Raw genomic sequence first — 25,826 nt, 5'->3', positions numbered from 1 at the left:
ATTGCACACCACGTTGCACAGTATGGTGCAATTCATTGCCACTTGTGAAGTGAAGCAGTTACTCCATTATGTGGGCAATTTTGGTTGATTTGGGTGTGATCACATGGTTTGAGCGGTTTGGTGAAGGGCTTCTCCCTACCAATAATAATGCTCTTAGAGAAATAAAAATAGTTCACAAAAAAAAAAAAAAAATATGAACACACTACTTTGGGGTGTGAGTGCATACAGTCTAACCTCTCCAATACTCAACTCTCAATGATGAAGAAGATAATGAAACTCTGTTGAGTTCAAAGTTCAAACTTTCCCAGTTCACTTCCACACTCCCCCTCTTAAAACTTGGCCACCACACCACACCCACACCTCCAAAATTTTCAACTCCACACACTCTCACTTTCCTAATAAATATGTCCTCCATTTCTGCCTCTAATAAATTCTTCACCACCACCACTGATACCTTCTCTTCCATCACAACAACTCCACCTCCAAATTTCCCAAAATTTCCCACCTTTCACCAACCCAAGCTTTTCCCAAAACTCCTTCCTACCCCAACTCCACACCTCCTCACCCACTCTTCAAGAAAATCCTTTACACCAGCATTCTCAAAGTCCTCTGAGGAAGCAGAGGAGCTCTCAGCAGAGCCAGAAGACGAGTGGCTGAACAAGCTCCCGGACAAGAAGAAGCCCCTCTACTCTCACAGCTTGCCTTGCATTGAGGCCTGGCTTAGGAGCCTGGGTTTTTACCAGAGCAAAGAGGACAGAGCGGTTTGGCTTGTGGAGAAGCCCGAGTGGCACGCCCAGCTCTCACTGGATGTCACCGACCTCTATATCAGGTTGGTTTTGCGTTTTTGTGCATTGGTGTTATGATTTCTACATGGGTTTTTGTGCTTTTGTTGGATGGTATTGGGGTTATGTATGTGTCTATGTGTGCTTGTATATGTTCCATAACTATTCGTATTGGATATTTATTAGTTTATATGATTTTGGTGATGTGGGGTTTTGGAATTTTGGGTGGTTGATTGTTTGGTGGTGTGGTTAGGAATGTGGGGTTTAAAGGTCTAAGAAAAAAAAATGTTGGGTTTTTATGACTTTGTTTTGTTTTGATTTCTTGTCAGGCTGCTATAACATTATGCGCAAAGCATATGAACCTTAGGCCATAGTTTGTATTTGATGATTGAGGTTGTTCTGGTTTCGATGCTTTTATTTTATTCTTTCCTAACTTTAAGTAGTTTGATGTTGGAGGTTGGAGGTTTTTCAGACACAGGAATAGTTTGCAGCATTCCAATTTTCCTTTTTAATTTTTTTTAAAATATATAATTCCATAGTTACAATGGGGGAGACGAGATTTGAACCCTAGACATCTCCATTAAAAACACCCGGAGGTATTACTGTATTAGTTGAGCTACAAGGCTCTTGACAGCATTCCACTTTTCCATTTTATAGTTCTGACTATTTCTAGGATTTGAGATGGTTGATAGATCGGAGGTACTAGGAGACTGGAGTGAATCCATTGATATTTTATGATTTCATATTTCACAGGTACAGGTATATCTCCATTTACAGTAGTTATTAAATATTGATTCATTGAATGTTAGCCTTCTGCTTTTACGTGGGGTGCAGATGTGAGAGAGGGCACAGCCGCACAGCTGCACAGAACCATAAGAGCCATGAAATTTATTGAATGAGAAGAGATTTCAATGAGCTGTGCATCAAGTTTTGTAACTTAGCAATGAAATTTATTTAGGATGGACCAAATCACTTCAACAAGTTACAAGCTGCCTGTAGTTCTAGCCACTTAACCATTTATATTTGCATCTATGTTGCAATATGAAAACTAAGTTTGACAACTTACTTTTAGATTAGACAAAAAAACCATGTCTGGGTGGTAGCTAATGAATTATACAATCTGTGATTGGAAATATTACTCCATCTCTTGCAATTAAATTGTATAAGGTTTAAATATTATTGGAGTTTGATTGAAACCTCTCTAAAACTGCACATGTTTCTAGGTGCAATCACTTTCAAATGTATGTGGGTTAGTGCCTTGAAAGTATCCACACGAGCCTGTAAGCTAGTTAGAAAAGAGGGGGTCATGGTAATGGATGAGATTGAGTTTCAGCTTGTTGGCAACAGTGCAGGTTAAAGAAGGGAGACGAACAGCATAGCATTTGATGTTGTTGGGGTTCCCCAGCATCAGCTCAAGTGTAAACATACTCTCTGTCTCTCTCTAGTCTACCTAGGTTTTATTTAACTCTGCTCATGTGCTGCAGGCTGGGGTATGATTCCAGGTCAGATCATAGGTCACTCCACGTCATTGTAGCTAACTTAAAGTTTTTGAGAGCGGATGGCTGTTTCTAGCATTTTTACTCTGTTTAGCTACTTGGAAGCACACCATTTATTGCCTGGTATTTATGGTCTGTGCTGTATTTGAGTCAATACATAATTACCAACTATTGAATCTTTCTTGATAAATATTTAGTTCCAAATACTGTTTTGTGTTCTGTGTGATAATATAGCAATTAGAGGTACCCTGTTATTGCTATTGCTGGACCCATCCTACTTTCATTGCATGTGATGATTAGTCCCATGTCTATGAAAGCAAGCTTCTTGATAGTCCTCCTGTAGCTTGCCTTTGAATTCTCCTTTTATAGGACTGTGAATTAGCTACTGAAAACTTGGAGCATGTGATAGTTTCTCCATATATCCAACGGAAACAAAGATAGGGATTTTAAATCATCACCATATATATGTAGCTTCTGTCAGTTTTATCTAGGGTTTAAATGTTTACCCTTGGATCGGATAAAATGGCAGAAAAGAAAATATGTGGCTGACCCTAACTAGTTTGCTGAGTATCCATAGTTGACCTCAAGATTTTGGGACTAAGGTTTGATCGTTGTTGTTGTTGTTGTTTGATGTTTACTTTTGGGATGGGTCTTGGTCATGTGTATCATAGTTTTATGTCTTGGGATATCAGAAGCAATCAGTCTCAATTGTTCTCAGCAGAAGTGATGTTTTAAAAATTGTTTCTAGGAAAATACACGTTGATAAAAAATGGGAATTCCAAACATCTTGGTGGTTACTGGGCGCTTTTGACAAAGGTTTGAGGAAGAGACAAATTGGAATATAATAAGGTATGAGGATGAGGAGAGCAGAAGTTAATTCATTTTTCTTGTTTTTTAATAAGAAAAGAGGAAATATATATTAAGGAGAGGGAGAGAGAGAGAGAGGTTAGTGTTCTGGTTTTGTAACTTAATCAGCTAATATATTGAGAGGTTAAAAAATTAACTGGAGGTCCCCCAACTTCTCTCTTAATTAACAAAAGAAGGTTGAGGGGTTGGGGTGTCAGAATTGGGTTTCATACGTTCATTATTGGCTTATATTGAAGTCCTGTCGTGGCCGTTCACTTTTTGAGGATTACGAGAGTAAAATAGGAGTTAATTTGGAAATTGGAAATGAATTCACTTTTGTTTTTGATTACTACATCTGTTTCTGAACCTTGAAAATTGCATTTGATGCAGGTATATGAAGAGTGGACCCGGGAGTCTTGAAAAGGATGTTGAGAGGAGATTTAGTTATGCACTGAGCAGAGAGGATATTGAGAATGCTGTACTTGGAGGACCTTAACTCCTATATTGATTAATCTTGCCATCATATTGTTTTATCAGCCGAATTTATTAGGTAACTTCCTACCAAGTCCTGATTTGCATGACTGGTGGACGGAATTAGAATCATTGATGCTTTTCTATGTTTTTTTTATTTTCTTATTATTGAATGCAAAATGAAAGTAATGTTTCATGCAATAAACATACTATTTAATAAGGAACACGCCATTATTAATTTGTCTGAGAGTTGGGGAGAATGTGGATGCCCCCATAAGGCTTCAACGTTTGTGGCTCCAAAGTTATATACATCCCAGTAGGAAAATCTCTAATTTCCATGAAGATGTGTTAAACAGAAATGCCCAAATGAAAATTGTGCTGAAAATACATTTCCACCCTTCCCATGGTTTTTGAAGTCTGCATGAGAACTTATTATTAGACCTAGTGCAGTTCTGCAGACTGAGAATGGGACCAATATTCCTTCACAAGCTGCCTGAAGAGCGAACCTTCTCTCTTCATTAACTTCATAGGTGTATCATATTCCACTAGTTTTCCTGAAACAGAAATGGAAACATCTCCTTCAGATTTTTAAACAAGGATATTTCAATATGGAAAATTATTTTCTATTGACATCCCTTTCACTTTGCATGATTTTATTTGACTTTTAATTTACTTGACTTTACGTTGAAGATCAGATCCTTTGGAACAGTGCATATCATGTATGTTTTTGACATGAATCCACCAACTGCAATATGACACCTACTCATTGATCTTTACAGTATAAAATTTGGTGGAATAACTACGATTCTCTTTAAGGAACAAGTCTTTCATAGTGTAGAAGGATTGTCTTTGCATTTATATTATTATGTTTGTGTGGTCAACTTTATCAAAGGAATTATAGATATATTGAATATTTTGTTCTTTAATTTTGGAATCCATCATAGTTGGTTGTGGTGTTTATTGTAACTCACCATCACTAATGGCAAGAACCATTGTGCAATCCATCACAGTTGGTATCCTGTGTGCCACTGTGATTACAGTACAATCTGCAAATTCAGTCCGAATAGTTTTCTGCAGAATCATATCAGTAGCATTATCAATTGATGCGGTTGCTTCATCGAGTACCAATACCCGACTTCTCCTCAAAAGTGCACGACCTAGGCAAAATAATTGCCGTTGCCCCATGCTCCAATTAGATCCATCTTCCACAACTGAGTAGCAGGTTCACAGTTGTTAATGTTCATCATAGTTAAAAAAATCAGTACATGTCACATATTATAGTATGGAAACTAACCTAAGGAGTCTAGGCCCTCTTCTTTCTTCTGAACAGCCTCTTGTAGTTGACACTTTCCAAGAACCTTAAAAAATGAACATTGATAGATTAGTCTGCATTTGTAAACCTTGCAGAAATGTACAACCTTAAAACACTAATCCCCACTTTATACCAGCATTGTTTTACTAGTGGTAGATCCATTAATTTAGTACAAAGCAGCCATAGGCAGAAAAAAAAAATTAAGGATCACCTCCCAAATTTCTTGGTCGGAATGCTGACATAAGGGGTCCAAATTATATCTGAGAGTCCCATTAAAAAGAGTAGGGTCTTGAGGTATTATTCCAAAACGTGACCTTAGGTCATGGAGGCCAATTGTAGAGATGTCAATGCTATCGACTATAATCTTCCCTCCAGCTGGCTCCACCAGACGAAAAAGAGCACCTATGAGAGTAGACTTCCCACTGCCAGTTCGGCCAACAATACCAATCTTGTGCCCTCCTTCAAAAGTGCAACTTATACCACAAAGAATTAGTGGTGCATTGGGCCTATATCTGACCTGTTTTCATATCAATTTTTTCAGTATGTACATGAACACTTCCTTTGATTTAACACCAAGTAATAATCATTTACCTGCAAATCTTGTATCTCCACTTTACCCACAGCTGGCCAATTAGTTGGGGGGCGGTTCCCTTCTATCACTTCAGGGGCTTCACTGGGAATATGCATGTATTGATTTAGCCTTTCTACAGAAATGATGTCATTTGCTAGACCGCACTGCTTTTGAATTGAACGGACAAGCATCATGTTTAAGGAAAGACCATAAGAAAGTGCCATCCCAATAAATCCTGTGTTTGCAAATATCATAGAAGAGGGTCAGTAGTTCAATTTCATTCTAAGAATTTGATTTCCAAAAATTTCAACCCATAAAAGAAAGCTGACATATGGATATAGTCACCAGAATAACAAATGACTGCAATGGTCATTCTTCCAAATATAACAGATGTATACTCACCAGGGCTAAATGTACTGGGAGGAAGCAAAACCATGCAAAGTGATGTGGAGGCAAGAACAGCCGCACTTACTATTTCTATCCATTGAATCAACCACTCATTTGCTGAAAAACTGTGGAAAAATAGACTAGCATTTGTGTCAATGAGGCCAAGATTCTCTGTGAAGAATTGGTCTTCCTTATCGAAAGCCCTTATTGTCATGGCTCCTGCTGCAGACTCAGCTAGATGATTTGCTACAAAGGACTTGGTCGTTCCATTTATCCGCATCAATTCTTTTGCAGAGGTAAAGTAATATCTCTGGTAAAGAGAATGCAACTTTCTGTTACTTGTTAAAACAAAAGAAAAATTAATAACATTTTCGTTGAATAAAAAGTAAAAAGCTTCCTTGTAGACAGCAAAAGAGGATAATTGCTACTCTATGGTCAATACAACGGATCCAATTATATCATCATTTTCCAAGGAAAGGAAAAATTGTTACTTTAGTACTTATATACTATATGAGCATCATGTAGCCAAGGGTAATAGTCACAGATTGTCTAAAATATTGTTGCTTTATATGGCATATGAAAGAGAACTACTTCCAGAGAATATTATTCATGAAAGGACCTTGTATAGTAATACCTGTAATCTAGTTGCAAGATAAACCATTGGAAAAGAGACAAACAGGACCTGCCAGGTGACAATGGCTAGTACTACAAGAGTAGAACAAGCATTACTGGTAGATGAAACAGAAAAGACAAGGCTGAATGGGACATCAAGATCTATGATACTCAGATCATAAGAGACCTGCGCATATTGACAGGACACACGATAGAAACATTAGTTTTAGAAATCCAACAATAGGACATTGACATTTTAGAAACGTTCACTATGCCTACCCGACTAAGTATCCTTCCCAGAGGTGTGGAGTCGTAGAAAGACATAGGTGCATGAAAAAGCGAGTCTAATAGCTCTGAAAACAAGGATTCTGAAGATCTAAGACCCAAAGCAACTGTAGAAAGAGTTCTACCTAATAAAAACAGCACTGAGGCCAATCCAATCACCATATAAACCAAGACCAATCTAAGTGTGCTAACATTAGAATTATCAATGTTAGCAGCCATCCAAGAGTTCTGCAATATCTGAGCAGCCACAAATAAAAGTTGAGAGAGACAGGCAATAAAGAAGTACAAGAACCCTTTGTTCTGATTCAGATATTGCATGTAAGGTTTGAGGCCCATATCTCCTGTTTCTCTCTCTTCTTGCTTAATCAATTGATCATCTTTATGTGCTTTTGATTCCGTCTCTACATAAGTGCTCTTAATCTCTCTGGATGATGTTCCTTGTCTATGGGTAGAACTAAAATCTGTAAGCCTTTCAGAACCTGCCGTCTCTTTGTGTGCATTAACAAGGTCTTGAAATTCCTTGCTTGAGGTCAACAACTGCTGATAATGAGCTTCTTGTAGGATTTCCCCATTTGACATCAACTGTCCATAAAATTAAACTCACATCAAGTTGTTGTGTGGAACTAACCAATTCTAACTAAGGAAAATATCAATAAAATCTTACATAAAAAGTGAAGTAAGGATCACTATGTTGTGCAGGTTAAGTGAATCTTTAAGTGCATGGTTCATGGAATAACTAGAGATTTAAAAAAGAGAACCATGGTAACCTAATCTTCAACAGGCATTCTGTCATCTAACACAGATATTAAGGACTTTTTTCCCAATGAATATAGATATGGTGGCTTTGAGAGACCTCCAAAATAGTTTTAGTGGTTCTAATAGGGGGGAAAAAGACTAAATTCCTGTCATTAACCTCACCAAGTGCTCTGTGTACTTCAGTCTATCATTAACTTCAGTATACTAACCAAAACAGAATTGAAAGCAGGCAGGAAGTCAACTTGATGGGTCACAAGTAAGACCGTCTTTGTTGAAAGCGCTTCCATAACATATTCCTGTTACAGTTAAGTAAGCTTGCACTTGAAGTTAGAAATTGAACACAGATAGATAGTGAAAAATAACAAAGATGTGGAAGGTGCTGGGAAAATACAATTACATTAAATATGCTTGTAGCAGTCTGTGCATCCAATGCACTGAATGGATCATCCAAGAGATATATGTCAGAATCCTGATAGAGCGCACGGGCAAGTTGAACGCGTTGCTTCTGACCACCACTCAAATTAATACCTCTCTCCCCTATTACAGTGAGATCACCAAATGGAAGCAACTCAAGGTCCTTAACCAACGAACACCTCTGTAGTGTTTCTCTGTATCTTTCACTATCCATAGCAGACCCAAATAAAATATTCTCCTGTATTGTCCCACTTTGTATCCATGCTGTTTGAGAAACATAGGATATCTTCCCATAGACTTTTATCTGTAATTTTAATAAATGAATCAGATTACACAGTTAGAATACTTTAACCTTTTCCAATATTAGATGGGCACTACATTTATGTTCGATGGATGTATGCTTGGGAAGTGTTGGAATGCATATAATAAGAGACAGGTCTTACAAATTTTGACTTGGTCAGAAATTCATTGGGACAATAAACCTGTTTGATGTGCTATAAAGGTTGGTATTTTGAAGGCCTATGATTCCATTGAATGGGATTTTGTTTTGCTCAGCTAAGATAATAAACCTGTTTGATGTGCAAAGTACTTGATTGCGGTCAATGGAGGATTAGTGGGTTATTTTGAAGGGAAAAAAAGGTTGATACAAGGGGATGTGACTCTTTGTAGTGGCCATGAAAATTTTTTCCATTGAATGGGGTTTTGGTAGTGGATTTGGGTATCATCCTATGCGTGCTAAAATATAGCTCACTGATTTGTGCCTCATGGCTGATCTAGTGGTGTTTAGTCAAGTTCTTGAGGAGTTCAAGGAGATGTCAGGGATGGCTGCTAATTCCAGTAAATCTGAAGTTTTATTTTTCTCCTCTGGTGTTGATGTTGATTCCAAATCTGAGTTCCTTGGCATTTTGAAGTTCAAGGAAGATTAGCCTCCCATTAGGTGCCGAGTACCTTTGATTCCCAGAATTGTCCTTAAATGAGTGCAGGCCTCTTGTGGAAAAAAATTACCAAATGGATCAACTCTTGGAGTGGAAGGAATTTATCCTTTGCTTTTATAGTACTATTGATCAAATAGACTGTTAGGGTGTCAATAGATTGACTGTTGGCAAAACGTGAACAAAACTTTTGAGTCTTGTTGAATCTAGGATGTGTTTTTTCAAATCAAGACGAAGACCCAAGTTCCCCATATGGGAAGAACCAAGTAATGCTACTAAGCCACAAGGATCTTGGCATATGTGAGGTGGTATTGCTAATTTTGCTATTCCTAAAGTAGCTTGGAAGGATCTTACTTTTCCCAAGCAGGAAGGTGGTTTGCGGGTATGTAAGCTGGTTGAATGGAATAGGGCTGCCGTTATGCTTTTTATTTTGATTATTTTTGCTAGAGCTGGGTCTACTTGGGTTGCTTGGTTTCAAGTTAGGAATGAAGTCAGGTCTCAGCTATATGGACAGAGAATTGCTTAAGATATTGCTAGCTATTTTCCACATAGGTTATCCACTTTTATTCTCAATGTGAAATGCCAGTGGAATTAGCCTCAGCTAGGTCTGATAATTTAGTCCTAATACAAAGTAGGTTGAAGGGGATTCAGTTGGGTGATATTGATAAGGTTGAGTCGTTTCCTTCAGCAAAAAAGAGTATAATTGCAAAGGTACCAGGAAGGCCATATGTGATAAGAAGCTTTAAATTAGCTAGTAGAAGCTGGTATGGTTTTCCAAAAACATTCCTAAGCATGCTTTTGTACGCTAGTTAGCTCTGTAAACAGGCTAACAAAGGTAGGCTAGCTCAGCTGCTTGGGTTTTCAAGGGGAATGTGATGTGTTTTGTAGGAGTCAAATTGAAGCTCAAAACCATTTATAAATGTTCCTTCACTAAAAGAAATTGGGAAGTTGTTTTAAGCAAGTGCCCAATGAGAAGGCAGGTTGGTGACCAGTGTTATGAACTGGACTGCACTGTAAGGAAGCTAAATGGTGAAAAGCTTCAGCGAACTATATGCAAGCTGGCTTGGAGTGCTGTCATCTACCATGTGTGGCTTGATAGGAATGCTAGGATTCACAATGAAATAGTTTGGTCAGAAGTTGACTTGGTGCAAAGTTTTGTTGCTGAATGGCTTACTTGGAGTGAGAATGTTAAAGACCATTCAAAATAGCGATCTTTATAATTTATGGAGACTACCTATCTCTGGTGTTTTCCTTTAACGAAATTTCACGTACAAAAAAAAAAAAAACAAAAACTTGACCTGAATTTTTGGAAAAAAAGTAAAAGAGCTGAAGTAACTTACGCTTCCCTGAATCTCTGGAACTTCTCCGAGAATTGCTGCTAGAAGGGTTGACTTGCCTGAGCCAACTTCTCCACATATAGCCACCTTTTCACCAGGTCTAACCTCCAAATTTATGTTTCTTAGAGTGGGCTTCGGTGAATTCTCTTCCCATGAAAATTTGGCTGAGTTAATAAAAATGGTGTGATTCATGCTTTCCATGTTGCAGTTCTGCTGGACATGTGCACTCTGCAGCTCTGGTGCCTCAAGGAATTTCACAATCCGTGCAAATGCAACCTTCGCTTGAATTGTCACCCCGATAACATCAGGAATAGATGCAATAGGATCCTGAACAAGGCGAAAAGTTGCTACGAAGGTGAAAACATTATTTGCATGCAGTGGAACTCCGAGGAAATAACATGCTACAAAGGTAGCAGATGAGACCAAAACAGGAGTTGACCAAAAGAGAAGGCTATGATATGCTTTGTCTAACTGCACTGCAGATAACCATTTGAACTCCACCTTCCTTAAATTTTCTATGACTTGCTTGAAATGGGTTTCCCAAGCATACAATTTCAGAACCTTCATGTTCACTAGAGTCTCAGAACTAGCCTTCAGTCTCTCATCCTGTGCCACCATGAGTTTAGACTGAGACTTATGCTGTAACTTTGCCAGTGGAACATTGCAAAGCACGGTGAGAATGATCACCACCAGTGCCGCAATTGTTGCTAGCCCCACTGCGTGGAAAAGAATTAGCAATGCAAGACATAGCTGGAGGCTTGTTGTCCAAGTTTGGTGGAACCAAAATGGAAATTCTCCAATCCTGTAGGCATCTACTGTGACATAGTTCATTATCTCACCACCTGAGTGCCTCAACCTCGCAGAGTTGGATAATCTTAGTTGTTTGTTATAAATGGCTGCTAAGAGCAATGACCTCACTTTTAGGCCAACAAGCCTGCTCTGGAAGTACCACTGCCTTTGCGAAATGGATTCTATGCACTTTGAAAAGAAAAATGACATTGCCAATAAGTGCCCTTCATACTTGAAACTTTCTTTTCCCTCCGCAACCAAAATGAAGGCATTCAGAAGTAGAGGACCCATAGATAGTGTGACAATCTTTAACACAGCAAAGCAACCAGTCAAGAAAATTTCTTTCCAGTGGCATAAAATTATTGCCCACAGGATTGATGTTTGGGATGGTGGTTCTGCCCTTTTCTGTTTATTCAATTGCTCCAAGAATAGCAAATAACAATTTTCTGCTCGATCTGCCTTGCGTAACTTGGGTATATCTTCATCCTCTAGGGTTTTCTCCCTGCCCTTTTTCATCAATGGATTCAACCACCAAAATGACATTTTACTGAAGAACCTGGCTTCAGCAAAAGGAGTAACAAGTACTCCTGAATCACTTTTACTGATGTCAATGGCCTCAAAATTCAAGGGAGAATTGAGGTCATCTTCGTTCAGTCTGTTTTCCCTCTCTTCATATATATACTTATATGTGCACAACAGCAACAATATTGCTCCTGGAAGGGACAGAATATCTAAAACTGTCTTTACTGAAACTTTTTGGCTGGAAATGGCAGTGACCAGGGATAACACACAGACAATCCCAGCAAGCAAGAAGGCAAGAATGGCCAATAGTTGCAACAGCCCTCTTGAAAGTTGTTTCCCTCTAAGGCTCACGACTAAACCTACCAACAGCCATGTGAAGCCTTGAAACAACACCAGTAACCACTGATCCAAAGGCGGAGCTATGTGGGTTTTCCTCAAATTCTCCTCTAAAATCCAGAAGGCCAAACATAAACACACTAATCCGAGACAGCCATTGAAGATTGCAGAAACTATCTGCAAATTTGATAATCCTTGAAATTGGCCACGAATGTGAATTGTTCTTGGTGACAACTTCTGAACCATATTGTATTAGATCTTGAGTATTAGCAGAATGTCAGAACAAATTATCAATGCATGAGTGACACATGAAGAGGGATGACAATCAAAACTAGAACAGTTGGTTTTGCCACCACTGTGAACAGCCAGACCCTCGATCTATCTTTTCTTTTATCTTCCCTCTTCAAACTCTGTGTTGAATACAAGACAGACTTAAATATATAACAATAAAACAGTCAAAGCATATCTCTTTAGTACTGAATCTATTTTAAGAAAAAAGGGTGCGCGTGATTGATCATGCTTGAGAGAATGCACAATATGCACCCATCATGAAGCTAGAGATATGATCAAGTGCACTGACAACCCAAGATGACATACAAAACTTTCTAATAGAATAAAAACTAGTTCAAAGAATGGACATGTAGTGAACCTCCATTGAGAACTGTCTGCTTGTGAAAGATGATTTGTATATGATTACATACATAGAAAATTAACGAAAAAGTTCATGACTATGAAGGACATATATACCTCAATACACCAAAGCAGGCGATTTCTCCTTTTCTTAGCTAGCCGTTTATGGTATACAGAGAGTCCGGGCAAAACTTCCTTTCAGAGAGCCTTCATCATTATGTTCAACAACTCATAATCTATAACAAAGCTAAATGATACATTTATTATCAGAGAGGTATTGAGGATAACCTAACACATTCTCACTTTTTTTACCATATGAAAGAAGAATAAGAGAGAACAGTATACATTATTTGATTAGACATTAAATATTTTAGTAATACGTTGCTGACATAAATCAAGAACTGGTCTCCACTGCCGAAGTAGACATTACTACTGGACCACTGGTGTACATAGTACTAACTCATGCATTGTCCCCATTACCCATACATCAACTCCCTTGTCGTGGCCTAACTAAACTAAGCTCCACCAGAAATGAACACGTGCATATTGGTTACATAAATCATGCATTGATGTAGGCAACGACAAAGTATTTTATTGGTCTCCTGAAAGTAGCTAGCTGGGTCTACTTCTCTCAATGCAATGCACGCATGAAAAGTAAATTTCACTTTTTTATAGCGTCACTTTCAGATTTCTGAAATAAGTTGTTCCCCTTTTGAAACAAAATAAGTTAAAACCTTGACTACGTGTTCAAAACGCTAACTAGAAAGTAATGATTACAAAAGCCCAGTACAGAGCTTATAGATAATGATGATTTACATAAGCTACAACTCTCTGGAATAATTCCTTGAGTCTTCTAAAGAGGAGGTTTTGAGTGAAATCCGTAAGGATATATTTTTTCTCCAAATCCTCCAATTATGTGGGGATGACACCTTCATTTATTTAAACAAGTCAAATAATTTATTAAAAGAAAAATGTTAGAGTTACAAATTATTTTATAAATATTTATACAAACTGATGTGGTGAACGATTATTGATAAATGAAAAGCGATATTTGTAGTGGACCTAAATGAGAATCAGTAATAATTGACTACAACAATAGTTTGTTAGTTAAAGATAGATGAAAATAGTTGTTGAAATTGTCACTTAGTGGATTGAAGGAATTTTCCTCCAAAGCGGTAATATTACCCCCTTCTTATAGATCGTCATCGAGTGGGTTGGAGGGGATTACTCCAAATTAGTTCAGTGCCAAACTCTCACTCTCTCCCCTGATGGTAGGTTGTGGCTCATTGTTGTTGATTAGTTGCTCATATTCATAGTCAAAGGAGGTTGCTAGGACATGATTGCTTTGCTGCAGATGGACCACTTTTGATAATATAAGCCCACAATTGGTTTTAAAGATTTTTCCTATATGTTAGAACTTTTTTAATTTTAAAAGATTGCTTTTGTAGGGATTTATATGAGATTTTAGTTTAATTTTAAATCTTTTGGAGTCTAGATGATTTGGTTGTTTGGTACTTTGATATAGAGATTAGATAAATTACAATGAATTTTTTCTTTGAGACAGAATATATTTGTTTCAGAGTTTTGTCACAGAGGTTTCCTATTATTATAGGTTAAACATGAATTTTTAAATTGATATTTTTGGGACTTTACAACACAACCTAATGGTCCAGGCCTCATGTGGTTGTCATGCTTGTGTTGGCTACCAAGACAACCACATGACAAAAAAGCAAATCCTATATCCTCTTCATTGGGAGAACCTGAATGCATTAGTGCGGCTGTGTGAGGATGCAACGTGACAAAGAAAAGAAAAGGAAAAGAAGAGGTAGTGACTTGATGATAGATTTTCAATCTATTGTCATTTCTTGATGGTTACTTTTTTATCAAGTCAAGACATTAACTAATTTTTGGTGTGGGCGAGGTTTGAGCCTAATATATCTTATTCGACTACAATAAATCAATCAATCAATCAATATATATATACAAGCAGAGACCTCATGCGAGAGAGCATGAGGTTCTGCCATGTGACGCACTCTATATATGAAGAGAATTGAGATACTCTTAAGCCATATTAGAGATAAGAGCAAATTTAAAAGTGGAGGCTCTTTATTTCCTTTGGTTCAATGTTTCAAGACTAATTTTTGTTACATTTTGTTTTCAATGTTTTAAGATTACTATTTATTTCATTTGGTTCAATGTCTCAAGACCTTCCATCTCTCACACACACAAAAAACTCTTTGCATTTTTATTCATCATTTTCACTTTTACTCTTTTATATACACATGTCCATAGCCTTTCATATCATTCTATCTCAAATACACTTAGACAAAAAATGATGTCATTTAGCTTCGACCTTTCAATGATACCTACATAACTCCAACGTTGTAGTATCATTTGATTGTAACCTGTATGATCATATGGGTTAATGTGTAGGCTATGACCAAGGAAGGGGGCTTGCGTTTTTTATTCAGTGACGGTAGCTTATGATTTTGATGTTGAAGTCAGACATTGTAGATTTTGTGAAGGTTATGATTCGCTTAGAGTCTTTGAGTGTTTGTGATTTTGGTTTGGGAAAGTTATAAATGTATTTTATTTTAGAACTAAAGAAAAAGAAAAAGAAACATTCTAATTGATTATTTACGAAATTAGCTTTTTTTTTTTTAAAAAAAATTGTGTTAGAATTTATAATTTGTAGGTTTCTTTGTATGTAGTCATAGTGGTAAAAACAAAAATCGATGGTGACTTTAAAGTATTTTTCACTATTTTTAAAGGATACAGAAGCCCAACTAAAGTCAATTGAATTTTGATAAATGAATGTGTTTTTAGCAAATTTCTCTTTGTTTAATTACGTTCTCTTTATGTTGATACTTACAAATGATTTCCTTAATTCCATTGAGATAATTAATTGAGTGATTATGATCAAGGTCTCCATATTTGATTGTGAGAATAAAGTGATTGAGAAAGTGTTTGGTATGTTGCTTAAATTTATGTAATTTTAGGATATAAAAGTATTTTATATTTTAAATTCTTATTTGTAGATTTTACAATCATTTAATCATTTTGAAAAATAAAATCTACTTTTAACAGTAAATATTATAATCTTACAATGTTATAATTTTTTAAAATAAATTATGAATTAAAAAAAATCAAATTTCAAAGTATTTAACAATATTGTAAGTCAAAATAAGTACTAAGTATTATATGTGGATTTTAATATATATAAAAATAATTTCAAATGAAATTGTAAAGTGCGCGAAATATCATCTAGTTTTACTAATTAAGCTATCTGAAGTCATAAGTTAGTTATTTTTTCCCTTCAAGTTGAAAGAAAAGAGGTTTTCATCAGAAATCCAGTCACGCTGTTCTTTTTTGTGGTTGATTCATTTCTTCATTGACGCTTGGAAATATTTTTATGGAGTGGTTAAAAAAATTGATTGGATTTTCTTGATTCTAACCCAATGGTCACGACATTTATAAGCACCAGGCTTTCCCTGGCCTTCCAATTCTTCATGATCCACTCTGTGCTGCCCTTTTCAGTTTTAATTTTTCTTTTAATCTCACTCTGCATCACATAATACTTACTCAATTTATAATTTTGATAATGACGTTTGTAATTTTGTTCCTCTAGACTTATTTAGAACCTTATCCCATAAATCGTTATCATAGCTAAATATTTTTCAATATCTAGTTAGATTACTTGTTCCTGGTTTACTGGAGGAGATCTAAGTGGTGTCGGTGGGGATTCCAAGAAGGCGTGAGAGGAAATGGTGCAGTTGCATTGGAGACATAACTTCTGGTTGGAGAAGGGTCTTATTGGTCATGATGATGATGATATGAAAAAAGCTATAAAAATCGCTTAGTTTATCATTAACTACAAGTCATTTAATAGTGACGATGTGGAAAATACTACAACCTACCAGAATTATTGCAAATAGCTTTTTAGTTCAACTGACACTGATATGTTTCAATGGAGACGTCATTAGTTTAAATCTTCCCTCTTCTATTGTAAACTATCAAATTATAAAAAAAAGAATTACATATTGGCTGTTGGATCTTTGGGATATTGTCCAATATTGATAAGTGGTATCGATATCATACTGAAAATTTTTTTGCTTATTTGCTTTGTACAACTTTCTAAAAAATATTAAAGGTACACCTACAACTTATGTCAACTTTCAGTAAATAAGTAAATAAACTTCCAGCAAAAAGCTAATCCAAACAAACAAGAAGCATAACCAATGGATACCTGCCAATAAGTGGCAGTTATTTGATAATCTACAGTAATTCCTACCAATTATGAGTTTGGCAAAATTTCACAACCACAATATCTATAATATGCTATCTATAGATTCTTCACCATGTTCAAATCCGTTACTGCATTTTTAAAACCTGGCTACAAGATAGAAGTCCTTTAACCTCATCAGTCATCATTATCTACAAGTTGTTCAATAAAAAATGCTAGTCATGGAAAGTGTGCTACAAGCGATTATAAAAAAAGGCTACATGTCATTCTGAAAAACTTAAGTGGTTTAAGAAAAAATAATCTACAGAAGGAAAGAGTGCTACACATCATTTAGCACAAAATCACATTATCCAATTATAACAAAGAACTTTCTCTGTGGATTATGCGAGTATGGATCACATTTTCTTGTCTACCATTTGTCATCACTCTAATGTCAAATATATTAGTGTGTTTGAGAATGGCTTATTTAGTTGAAACTGAATTTTTTTTGCTAAAAGTATTGTACATAAAGCTAAAAGATAGCCGAAATAATACAGTAGGACCCATAAATAATACCAAAAAGTGCAATGAGACCCATAAATAGTAGCAAAGATAAGCTAAATAGTAAAAAAAAACTGGCTTTTTAAGCCAATGCCAAACGCACACATAGAATGAAACTACCGCTGAACTCAGCTCTATTATTAGCCTTAAATTTTAAATGGAATATTAGTTTCAGACATTGTCATCAATCTGTTGAGACTTTGGACGAGGCAAAAGCCATTGTTAAGGTTCAACCCCAAAGCATTGCTGCAGTCAGGGAAACAAGTGAATACATGAATAATTCCACTTTAATAAACGGTGGAGATTGCAGTTTATTAAAGTGGAGCTCTTTAAAGTTTTAATGGAATCCGTTGAATTTTGGAGAAAAGGATTTGTTCTATTCAAATATGTCTTGATACATTATGCAACCCAGAATATGGCCTTCCAATTCTCTTTTTCTTTTCACTGGCCTCATTGATACTGTACTGTTATAAATACTAAATATACTTATTTTCTTCCCATTGCTTTTAAGGTACCAAGCCAGAGCCCCAAAAGGTTACGTTGTTAGGTTCAATATGATTAAGCAGTCTGAAGATTAGACCAGTATTCCTTGACAAGCTGCCCAAATAGGGAACCTTCTGTCTTCATTAACTTCATTGATTCATCATACTCCACTAGTTTTCCTGAAATAGAATAGAGACATTTCCTTTTTTGAACATTGAATAATATGCCAAATTTCTTGCTTCATGCATCTCTATTAAATATCACAGTTTTATATTTGGGTTTTTGTTACTTAATTGTATATACTATATAGTATGTGTTAGAAATACTGAATTCAATAGTATTGTATTTTTCACTAAAAGAATATACATGAGTGCCTTTATATAGGAGGCATATGAGTGTAGTACAAGAATGTGTGCTATACAAGTAAACTAGTTGGGCCTAAAGCCCATAACACTATACATGTTAATAGCCCCCCTCAAACTCAAGGTGAATGTGAGACCAACTTGAGGTTGTTAACTAAAGTACGAAGGCGTCCCTTAGGATGCGACTTTGTGAAGATATCTGCAAGTTGATCTGTAGAGGAGACTGAGATTAGCTTGAGAGCACCATGGACAAGATGATAATGGATAAAATGACAATCGATCTCAATGTGTTTAGTCCGTTTATGGAAGACATCATTGTGAGCAATATGAATGACACTCTTGTTGTCACAATAAAGAGGAGTAGCAGAGGATGTAGACACATCTAAATCTTTGAGAAGCCATCGTAGTCAAAGAAGCTTAGATATGGTATCAGCAAGGGCACAATATTCTGCTTCAGTACTAGAACGGGCTACATGAGTTTGTTTCTTACTTCGCCAAGAAATAGAGAAGAACCAAGAAGAAAGCAATAACTAGTAGTGGACCTGCGATTAGTGGGATCTCCTGCCCAATCGGCATCAGAAAATGTACGGAGAACAAGAGGAGACTGAGCAGAGTAGAAAGACCATGGAAGAGAGTTCCTTTTAGGTACCGAAGAATGCGCAGAACAGCAGCATAGTGAGTCGATCATGGAGCAGACAGGTACTGGCTCACCTGGTGAACAACATAGGAAATGTCTGGACAACTAACAGTAAGATAAACTAGGCTGCCAACTAAGCGTTTGTAAAGAGAGGGATTAGACAATGGTTTCCCCCCTGAGGGAGTCAGATGCGCATTAAGCTCGACTGGAGTGTCAACAGTCTTGCTATCAGTGAGTCCAGCTCTAGACAAGATTTCAGAGGCATACTTGGCTTGAGTAATGTAAAGTCCATCTGTAGAATGAGTGATTTCAAGACCCAAGAAGTAGCTGAGATGTCCAAGATCTTTCATCTCAAACTGCTGACTGAGAAAATCCTTGAGTTCTTGAATGCCACTGAGGTCATCACCAGTTATGATCATATCATCCACATACAAGAGAAGTAAAATAGTGCCTTTGTCAGTGCGACGAAGAAATAAGGTAGAATCATAATGACTGGCCATGTAACCCAAACGAGAGATGGTAGAGCTGAATTTGGCAAACCAAGCACGTGGAGCTTGTTTAAGGCCATAAAGTGCACGTCGAAGGTGACAAACCTTGTTTGATTCAACAGAGAGACCAGGAAGAGGTTGCATATAAACTTCTTCGCTTAAATCCCCATTAAGGAATGCATTTTTGACATCTATCTGGAAAAGATCCTATTTACTGGCAGCAGCAACAGCTAAGAGGGCACTAACAGATGAGATATGAGCAACCGGAGCAAAGGTCTCTTTATAATCAATCCCATACTCCTGTGTAAAACCTTTTGCAACAAGACGAGCTTTGTAACACTCAATGGACCCATCAGAGCGAGTCTTAATCTTGTAGATCCACTTATAACCAACCACAGATTTCCTAGGGGGGAGAGTGACCAAGTCCCAAGTATGGTTTTTAGATAATGCATCAAGTTCCTTTTTCATTGCAATCTGCCATAAAGGGTCAGTGGAAGCCTCACGATAGGTGTAAGGCTCGTAACAATGATAGGTGCAGTGTAGCAAGGGCAGTGTAACAATGATAGTCAAGTAAATGTGCAGGAATGGACCTTACCCGAGTTGAGTGACGAGGTGGAATGTCTTGGGCATGATCTTCAGGCGGAGCAGGAGCAGGGGAACCAAGATCAGGGTTGGGTAGCTCTTCTTCGACCTGTTCATCTTCCACCTGTTCATTAAAAAGGGAACTAGAAAAAGGATCAAGGATATCTAGTGGTTGGACAGAGAAGTCAATAGGAGTATCAGGAGCAGCTACAAGAGGATCAGGATCAGCTATAGGAGGGTCAGGAGCAGCTACAGAAGGAATATATGTCTCATCTGAAAATAGATCTAAGACAGAAGAGGAAGATAGAGAAGCATAGAAGTGAGAGAACTCTACAAAGAGGCGATGTTCCCAAAAGACAACATTGCGGGAGATACGAAGACGATGAGAAATAGGATCATAACACCGATACCCCTTTTGAGTTTCGCCATAGCCAAGAAAACAACAAAGTCTTGACCTAGGCTCAAGTTTGTTATGCTCATGTGGCTGAAGAAGAAAAAAACAAGCAGAGCCAAATGAGCGTAGGTGGTGATAGTCTGGAGGTGACCCAAAAAGGCGCTCATATGGAGTTTGATTTTGGATGATAGGACTGGGAATGCGATTAATAGCATGAACAGCATGAAGAGCAGCTTCACCCCAAAAAGGAGCAGGAACTTTGGCAGAGAGAAGAAGAGCACGAATAGTGTCAAGAATATGACGAAGTTTTCGTTCAGCTCTACCATGTTGCTGAGAGGTACCTAGACAAGTTAGTTGGTGAACAATGTCATAGGAATGCAAAACAGCTTGAAAAGCATATTGAGTGTACTCAAGAGCATTATCAAATTGAAAAATTTTGATACGTTTAGAAAATTGAGTTTCAACCATTTTTGCGAAATTAGAATACACTTGCAATAATTCAGAACGATGTTTCATATTAAAGATCCAGCTATAGCGAGAGTAATCATCAACAAAGACAACAAAATATCGAGATCCACCAATACTAGAGACAGAAGAAGGTCCCCAAACATCAGAATGAATAAGGTCAAAGATATCAGTGGATATAGATTCACTAGAATTGAAAGGCAAAACTAGTTGTTTTCCTAACTGACATGAAACACAATCAAAATTTTCTATAGACACTGAACCTAACAAACCTCTAGAAGCCAATTGTTGTACACGAGAAGAAGATGCGTGACCAAGTCGAGCATGCCAAAAAGCAAGAAAAGGAATAGAAGAAATTGCAGCAGCTGCGACAATAGAAACAGAAGCAACAAGTGGAAGACAAAGGTTGTCCACGGGAAACCTACGCCCAACTTTGGGACCGGTCCCTAGCTCCTGCCCCGTCCTTGGATCCTGCACAATACACCCAGAATAATTAAATATAATTCGATAACCCAACTCAGCTAATTGTCCCACAGAAAAAAAAAATTGTAAGAAAGGTCAGGAACATTAAAGACCCCATAAATGGAGAGGTTGGAGGTTGAAACAGAACCTATATTATGACCAGACATTGTGGAACCATTTGCTGTGCGAATAGTAAGAGGGTGTGGTGTAGGTTTAAGTTCAAAAAATAAGGACGAGTGATGTGTCATGTGATTGCAACAAGCAGAATCCATAAGCCAAGAGGAAGGAGACATACCAGATAAAGCTGAGAGAGAAGAGGAATAAGATGCATTACCAACCATACGAATGACATTGGCGATAATATTTTTAAGGTCATCTGTGGTCATGGTGAAAGTGCGACTTGAAGACTTAGACTGTGCAGAGACGGGAGCCATTGGTTGGACACTCTCAATGTTAGCAATAGTGGCAGCAGAACTTGAAACAGCTAATTTATTGTGCTGAAAGCAAGTCTCAATATTATGGCCAAAACGTTTGCAAAAATTGCAAAAACGTTTGCTGGATTGTTGGCGACGATTGTTGCAAAAGGAAGAAGACTTGTCCTTATTCTTCATTTAGAAGCAAAATATGCAAAAATGGATTGCAAAAATGAAATCTACGCGAAAAACTGGGTAAGAAGCACCTGGGCTGCAAAAAGTCAACTCTGAAAAAAAATCAACGGTCAACAGTCGGTCAACGGTCAGTCAACGGTGACGTGGCGGGTGACGTTAGCAGCGCGATGGAGGATGACGTCAACGATGACGTGGCAGTGATGACGTCACCTAGGGCTGACGTCAGCAGGTGCAGGTCTGGCGCGTGTCAGCGCGTGGCAGCGCTTGGAGGCGGGTGGCGGCGCGTGAGGAAGGGTTTCGGCGCGTGGGTGCGTAATCTTCAGTGCAGAAGCTTTGGGCGGCGCGTGAGGGCACGTGGAGGCTCCGATTACTGTGAGGTTTTCACGAACAGATAGATCGGAGCAAGACGATCTTCGTGGTACCTTCGAAAAATTTATCGGAGCAATATTCACGGCGGTGCCGAAAAAGGCAGTGGTCTTTGCAGTGTTCGAACTCCTCAACGGCGGCTGCTATAGGTTCGGAACCTGAGGGCGATGTCTGGAAGACTTGAAGGTTCAACGGCGAAAGGCTATGGCAGTTGTTGTGACAGCGGAAGCAATATTAAGAATGAAGTTACACCAATAAAGATAAAACTGCTAAGAAAAGGTCAGAGCAGTGGCTCTGATACCATGTTAGAAATACTGAATTCAATAGTATTGTATTTTTCACTAAAAGAATATACATGAGTGCCTTTATATAGGAGGCATATGAGTGCAGTACAAGTAAGAGTGTAGTACAAGAATGTGTGCTATACAAGTAAACTAGTTGGGCCTAAAGCCCACAACACTATACATGTTAACAGTATGAACTTCAGATCCTTCTATAAAATGCATACTGTACATACAGTTGACACACATTGTCAAAAGAAGTGGACAAGTACAACATGACTCGTCTGCATATTGTGAAGTGAATTGCCTTCTCTATTCTGTAAACAGTTTGAAGTCAGATCTAGCAAATGATTATGTTTAAAAGAACACCTTAATTGAGAAAATTTGCATTAAAAACTTCAGAAATTAGCTAACATTAACATAATGAAAGGCATCCACAGAAAAATAGACGATTTGGTGCAAAAACACGGAATATTCTATAGAAAAGGGTTGAAGTAATATATGTGACTCACCATCACTAATAGCTAGAACCATTGTGCAATCCATCACCGTAGGTATCCTGTGAGCCACAGTGATCACGGTACAATCTGCAAATTCAATGTGAATGGTTTTCTGAAGAATCATATCAGTTGCATTATCAATTGATGCAGTTGCTTCATCGAGCACCAATATCTTACGTCTCCTCAAAAGTGCTCGCCCTAAATAGAAAAGTTGCCTCTGCCCCATGCTCCAATTTGACCCATATTCCACAACTGCTTAGCATGTTTTTTGTAGATAAAGATCAAAATCTCAAAACACACAACATTCTGCATATTAAAATAATATTGATTTGTTACCTAAGGAGTCTAGGCCATTTCCTTTCTCTTGAAGAGACTCTTGTATCTGGCACTTCCCAATTATACTTGGATGGCAAAACCCCAATTTAAGGAAATTTTTCTTTCAATTATATTCCAAAAATAAGTTAATCATAAATCTTAGTTCATCTCATAAAATTGTACTTGTATTTGCATGCGTCAATTTCAAATGTGCACTTTAAAGTTGATAGAAGAACATTCAAATCATCAAACCCCCAAAATTTGGCCAAGTCCTAACCTTAACGTTTTTCATTCTTTGATTACTCTTACATATATTATGATTTCACCCAATTGATATCACAAACCCTACTTAGATGCCCTAGTTACATATTATTTCAGTCAATTTAGTGCAAATTTAGTGAGATCCTTTTTAGATTGTAAACCCCTAATTTAATGTTGAATGTTTAGTCCTTAAAGACCCCTATTATCATTATAATCTGGTCATATCTGACCAAATTGAAAGTTCCATTCTTTATTTAGGAATCTTAATTTCATTTACTAGCATTCAATTTAGTGAGACAATAGCCGGAACATAAAAATCCCCAAATTAGAAACACAAGCTGTAACCCTAACCCTAACCCTAATATTTAAAATCTTTAATAATTCACTAATAGCCAATATTTATCCTAATTAATGGTTTAAATATTCAATGTGGGATCTCAATTACATGATTTAACGATCAACTGGAAGAAACTATAGCTAGAGAATACAAATCCCCAAATTAGGCACTAAATTTGGAATTTAGGGTTAGTTGCTTTGTGGCACAAGTGGAGGTTAAATGAAGGGAGAACAAGAACAACAGAGCGTTTCAAGCTGTTAAGGTTTCACTCTGCCACTAAATTTGGCTTGCTTTGATATATTAATTAGAAGAATTAGCCTTCCTCATTATGTTCTTTATATTCTTACTTTCTCTATCCCATTACTAACTGTTTCATGACAGTTCTTGAATTACTGTGGATACCTATAACAGCTCTTTGCATTATTAAAATCAGAACAGAGAGTTTTTTAGGTTTCCTCAAAGAGTGGTGTTTTTAGGCTTTGAATCTTGGTTTGTAACTATGTATGTAAAAACACTGCAAAAGGAACGCTTATTCTACTTCAAACATTATTGACATTTGAAGTAATAAGCATTCCTTCAGTGGGTTTTTACATACAAACATCTCTTTGAGATAAGTCGATATCCTACTGAAACATTTTAGCTTATTTGCTTAGTACAGCTTTCTAAAATCTTACTACTTGAAGGTACACATTTAACTTTTGTCAACTTTCAATAAATAAGTAATAAACTTTAAGCAAAAAGCTATTCCAAACACATGAGAAGCTTAACCAATGGATACCTGCCAATAAATGGCTGCTACTTGACAATCTACAGTAATTCCTACCACTTATGAGTTTGACAAAATTTCAAAACTGCAATATACATTACTTCTTGTGTTCGATTCTATAATCTGCTGTCTAATCCATGTTCAAATCCGTTACTGCAATTTAAAACCCTGGCTACAAGATAGAATTCCTTTAACCTCAACAGTCATCATTTGCTTTGAGTTGTTTACATTGTTAAAAAAAAAAGCTATGCGTTGTTTGATGAAAAATGCTAGAGTCATGGAAAGTGTGCTACAAGAGATTAAAAAAGCGCTACATGTCATTCTGGAAAACTATAAGTAGCTTAAGGAAAAATTGTTTACAATTAGTTTGGCCAAAAAAATAAAAATGGGGGTACAAGTTGCAGAAAGAAAGAGTGCTACATATCATTTAGCACAAAATGAGGCAAGTATAACATCTTATTGTCTACCATTTGTCATCGTTCCAATGCCAAATATAGAGTGAAACTATTTCTGAACTAAGCTGTATTATTAGCCATAAATTTTAAATGGATTGATAGTTTTGGACATTGTCATCAATCTGTTGAGACTTTGGACGACAAAAAAGCCATTATTAAGGTTCAACCCCAAACAGGGGCGGAGCTATAGCAATGCCTGGGGGGGGGGGGGGGAGAGCATGGCCCCCCAAAATTTTAAAAAATACTTTTTATATTATGTGTATGTACTAGAAACTTTAAATATCTAGCTACAAGAATAGAATTCCCCCCTCCCAAATGTTTGAGTTAGTCCAATGATGCTCATAAAAACTAATAGAATTTGTCAATCGCAAGATCTAGTAATTATAGAAACAAGGTAGTTTTTGTTTTCACAAATTTGTTTTTTTATTTATTTATTTTTTACATTTTTTAATATCAAACTAGAAAGTTTTTGTATTCTTATTGGAACTTAAAAGAGATAAGTTCTCTTAAAAATTATCTTGCGAAGGTACATATGCGAAAATTGTTAATTTTATATACACAATATATTTTATAAACTATGACCAAATCTAGTATCAAAATATAATTGTTTATATATATGTGTATGTGCGCATGTATGTGATGATTTATCTTGACTCGTGACTACTATATTAGTACTAAAATTTGGCCCTCCCAAACAAAAAATCCTAGCTCTGCCCTTGACCCCAAAGCATTGCTGCAGTCAGGGAAAAAAGTGCATATAAGAATAATTCTGTCTTCAATAAAAGGTGGAGATTGTAGTCCGT

The 25,826-nt window shown here is 37.0% G+C and overlaps 2 protein-coding genes across 2 annotated transcripts; one reads left to right on the top strand and one right to left on the bottom strand.

Moving 5' to 3' along the window:
- Positions 1 to 241: 241 nt before the first annotated feature.
- On the top strand, positions 242 to 3,835 carry LOC142619787 (uncharacterized). Its single transcript, XM_075793072.1, has 2 exons — positions 242 to 829; positions 3,515 to 3,835. Exons 1-2 carry the CDS (start codon positions 405 to 407, stop codon positions 3,618 to 3,620), a joined length of 531 nt encoding a protein of 176 aa, XP_075649187.1. The 5' UTR covers positions 242 to 404; the 3' UTR covers positions 3,621 to 3,835.
- LOC142619786 (ABC transporter C family member 10-like) lies at positions 3,782 to 12,763 on the bottom strand. Its single transcript, XM_075793071.1, has 12 exons — positions 12,596 to 12,763; positions 10,205 to 12,258; positions 7,916 to 8,236; positions 7,728 to 7,814; positions 6,757 to 7,344; positions 6,500 to 6,664; positions 5,881 to 6,175; positions 5,499 to 5,713; positions 5,119 to 5,424; positions 4,890 to 4,953; positions 4,567 to 4,806; positions 3,782 to 4,149 (listed from the first exon to the last, which is right to left on the bottom strand). The coding sequence occupies exons 2-12, from the start codon at positions 12,092 to 12,094 to the stop codon at positions 4,037 to 4,039; spliced, it is 4,284 nt and encodes a 1,427-aa protein (XP_075649186.1). The 5' UTR covers positions 12,095 to 12,258; positions 12,596 to 12,763; the 3' UTR covers positions 3,782 to 4,036.
- Between the last annotated feature and the right edge of the window lie 13,063 nt (positions 12,764 to 25,826).

The sequence above is a fragment of the Castanea sativa genome, chromosome 12, assembly GCF_040712315.1.
Source record: "Castanea sativa cultivar Marrone di Chiusa Pesio chromosome 12, ASM4071231v1".
Taxonomy (NCBI): domain Eukaryota; kingdom Viridiplantae; phylum Streptophyta; class Magnoliopsida; order Fagales; family Fagaceae; genus Castanea; species Castanea sativa.
This window is presented reverse-complemented; position numbering and strand designations above follow the sequence as displayed.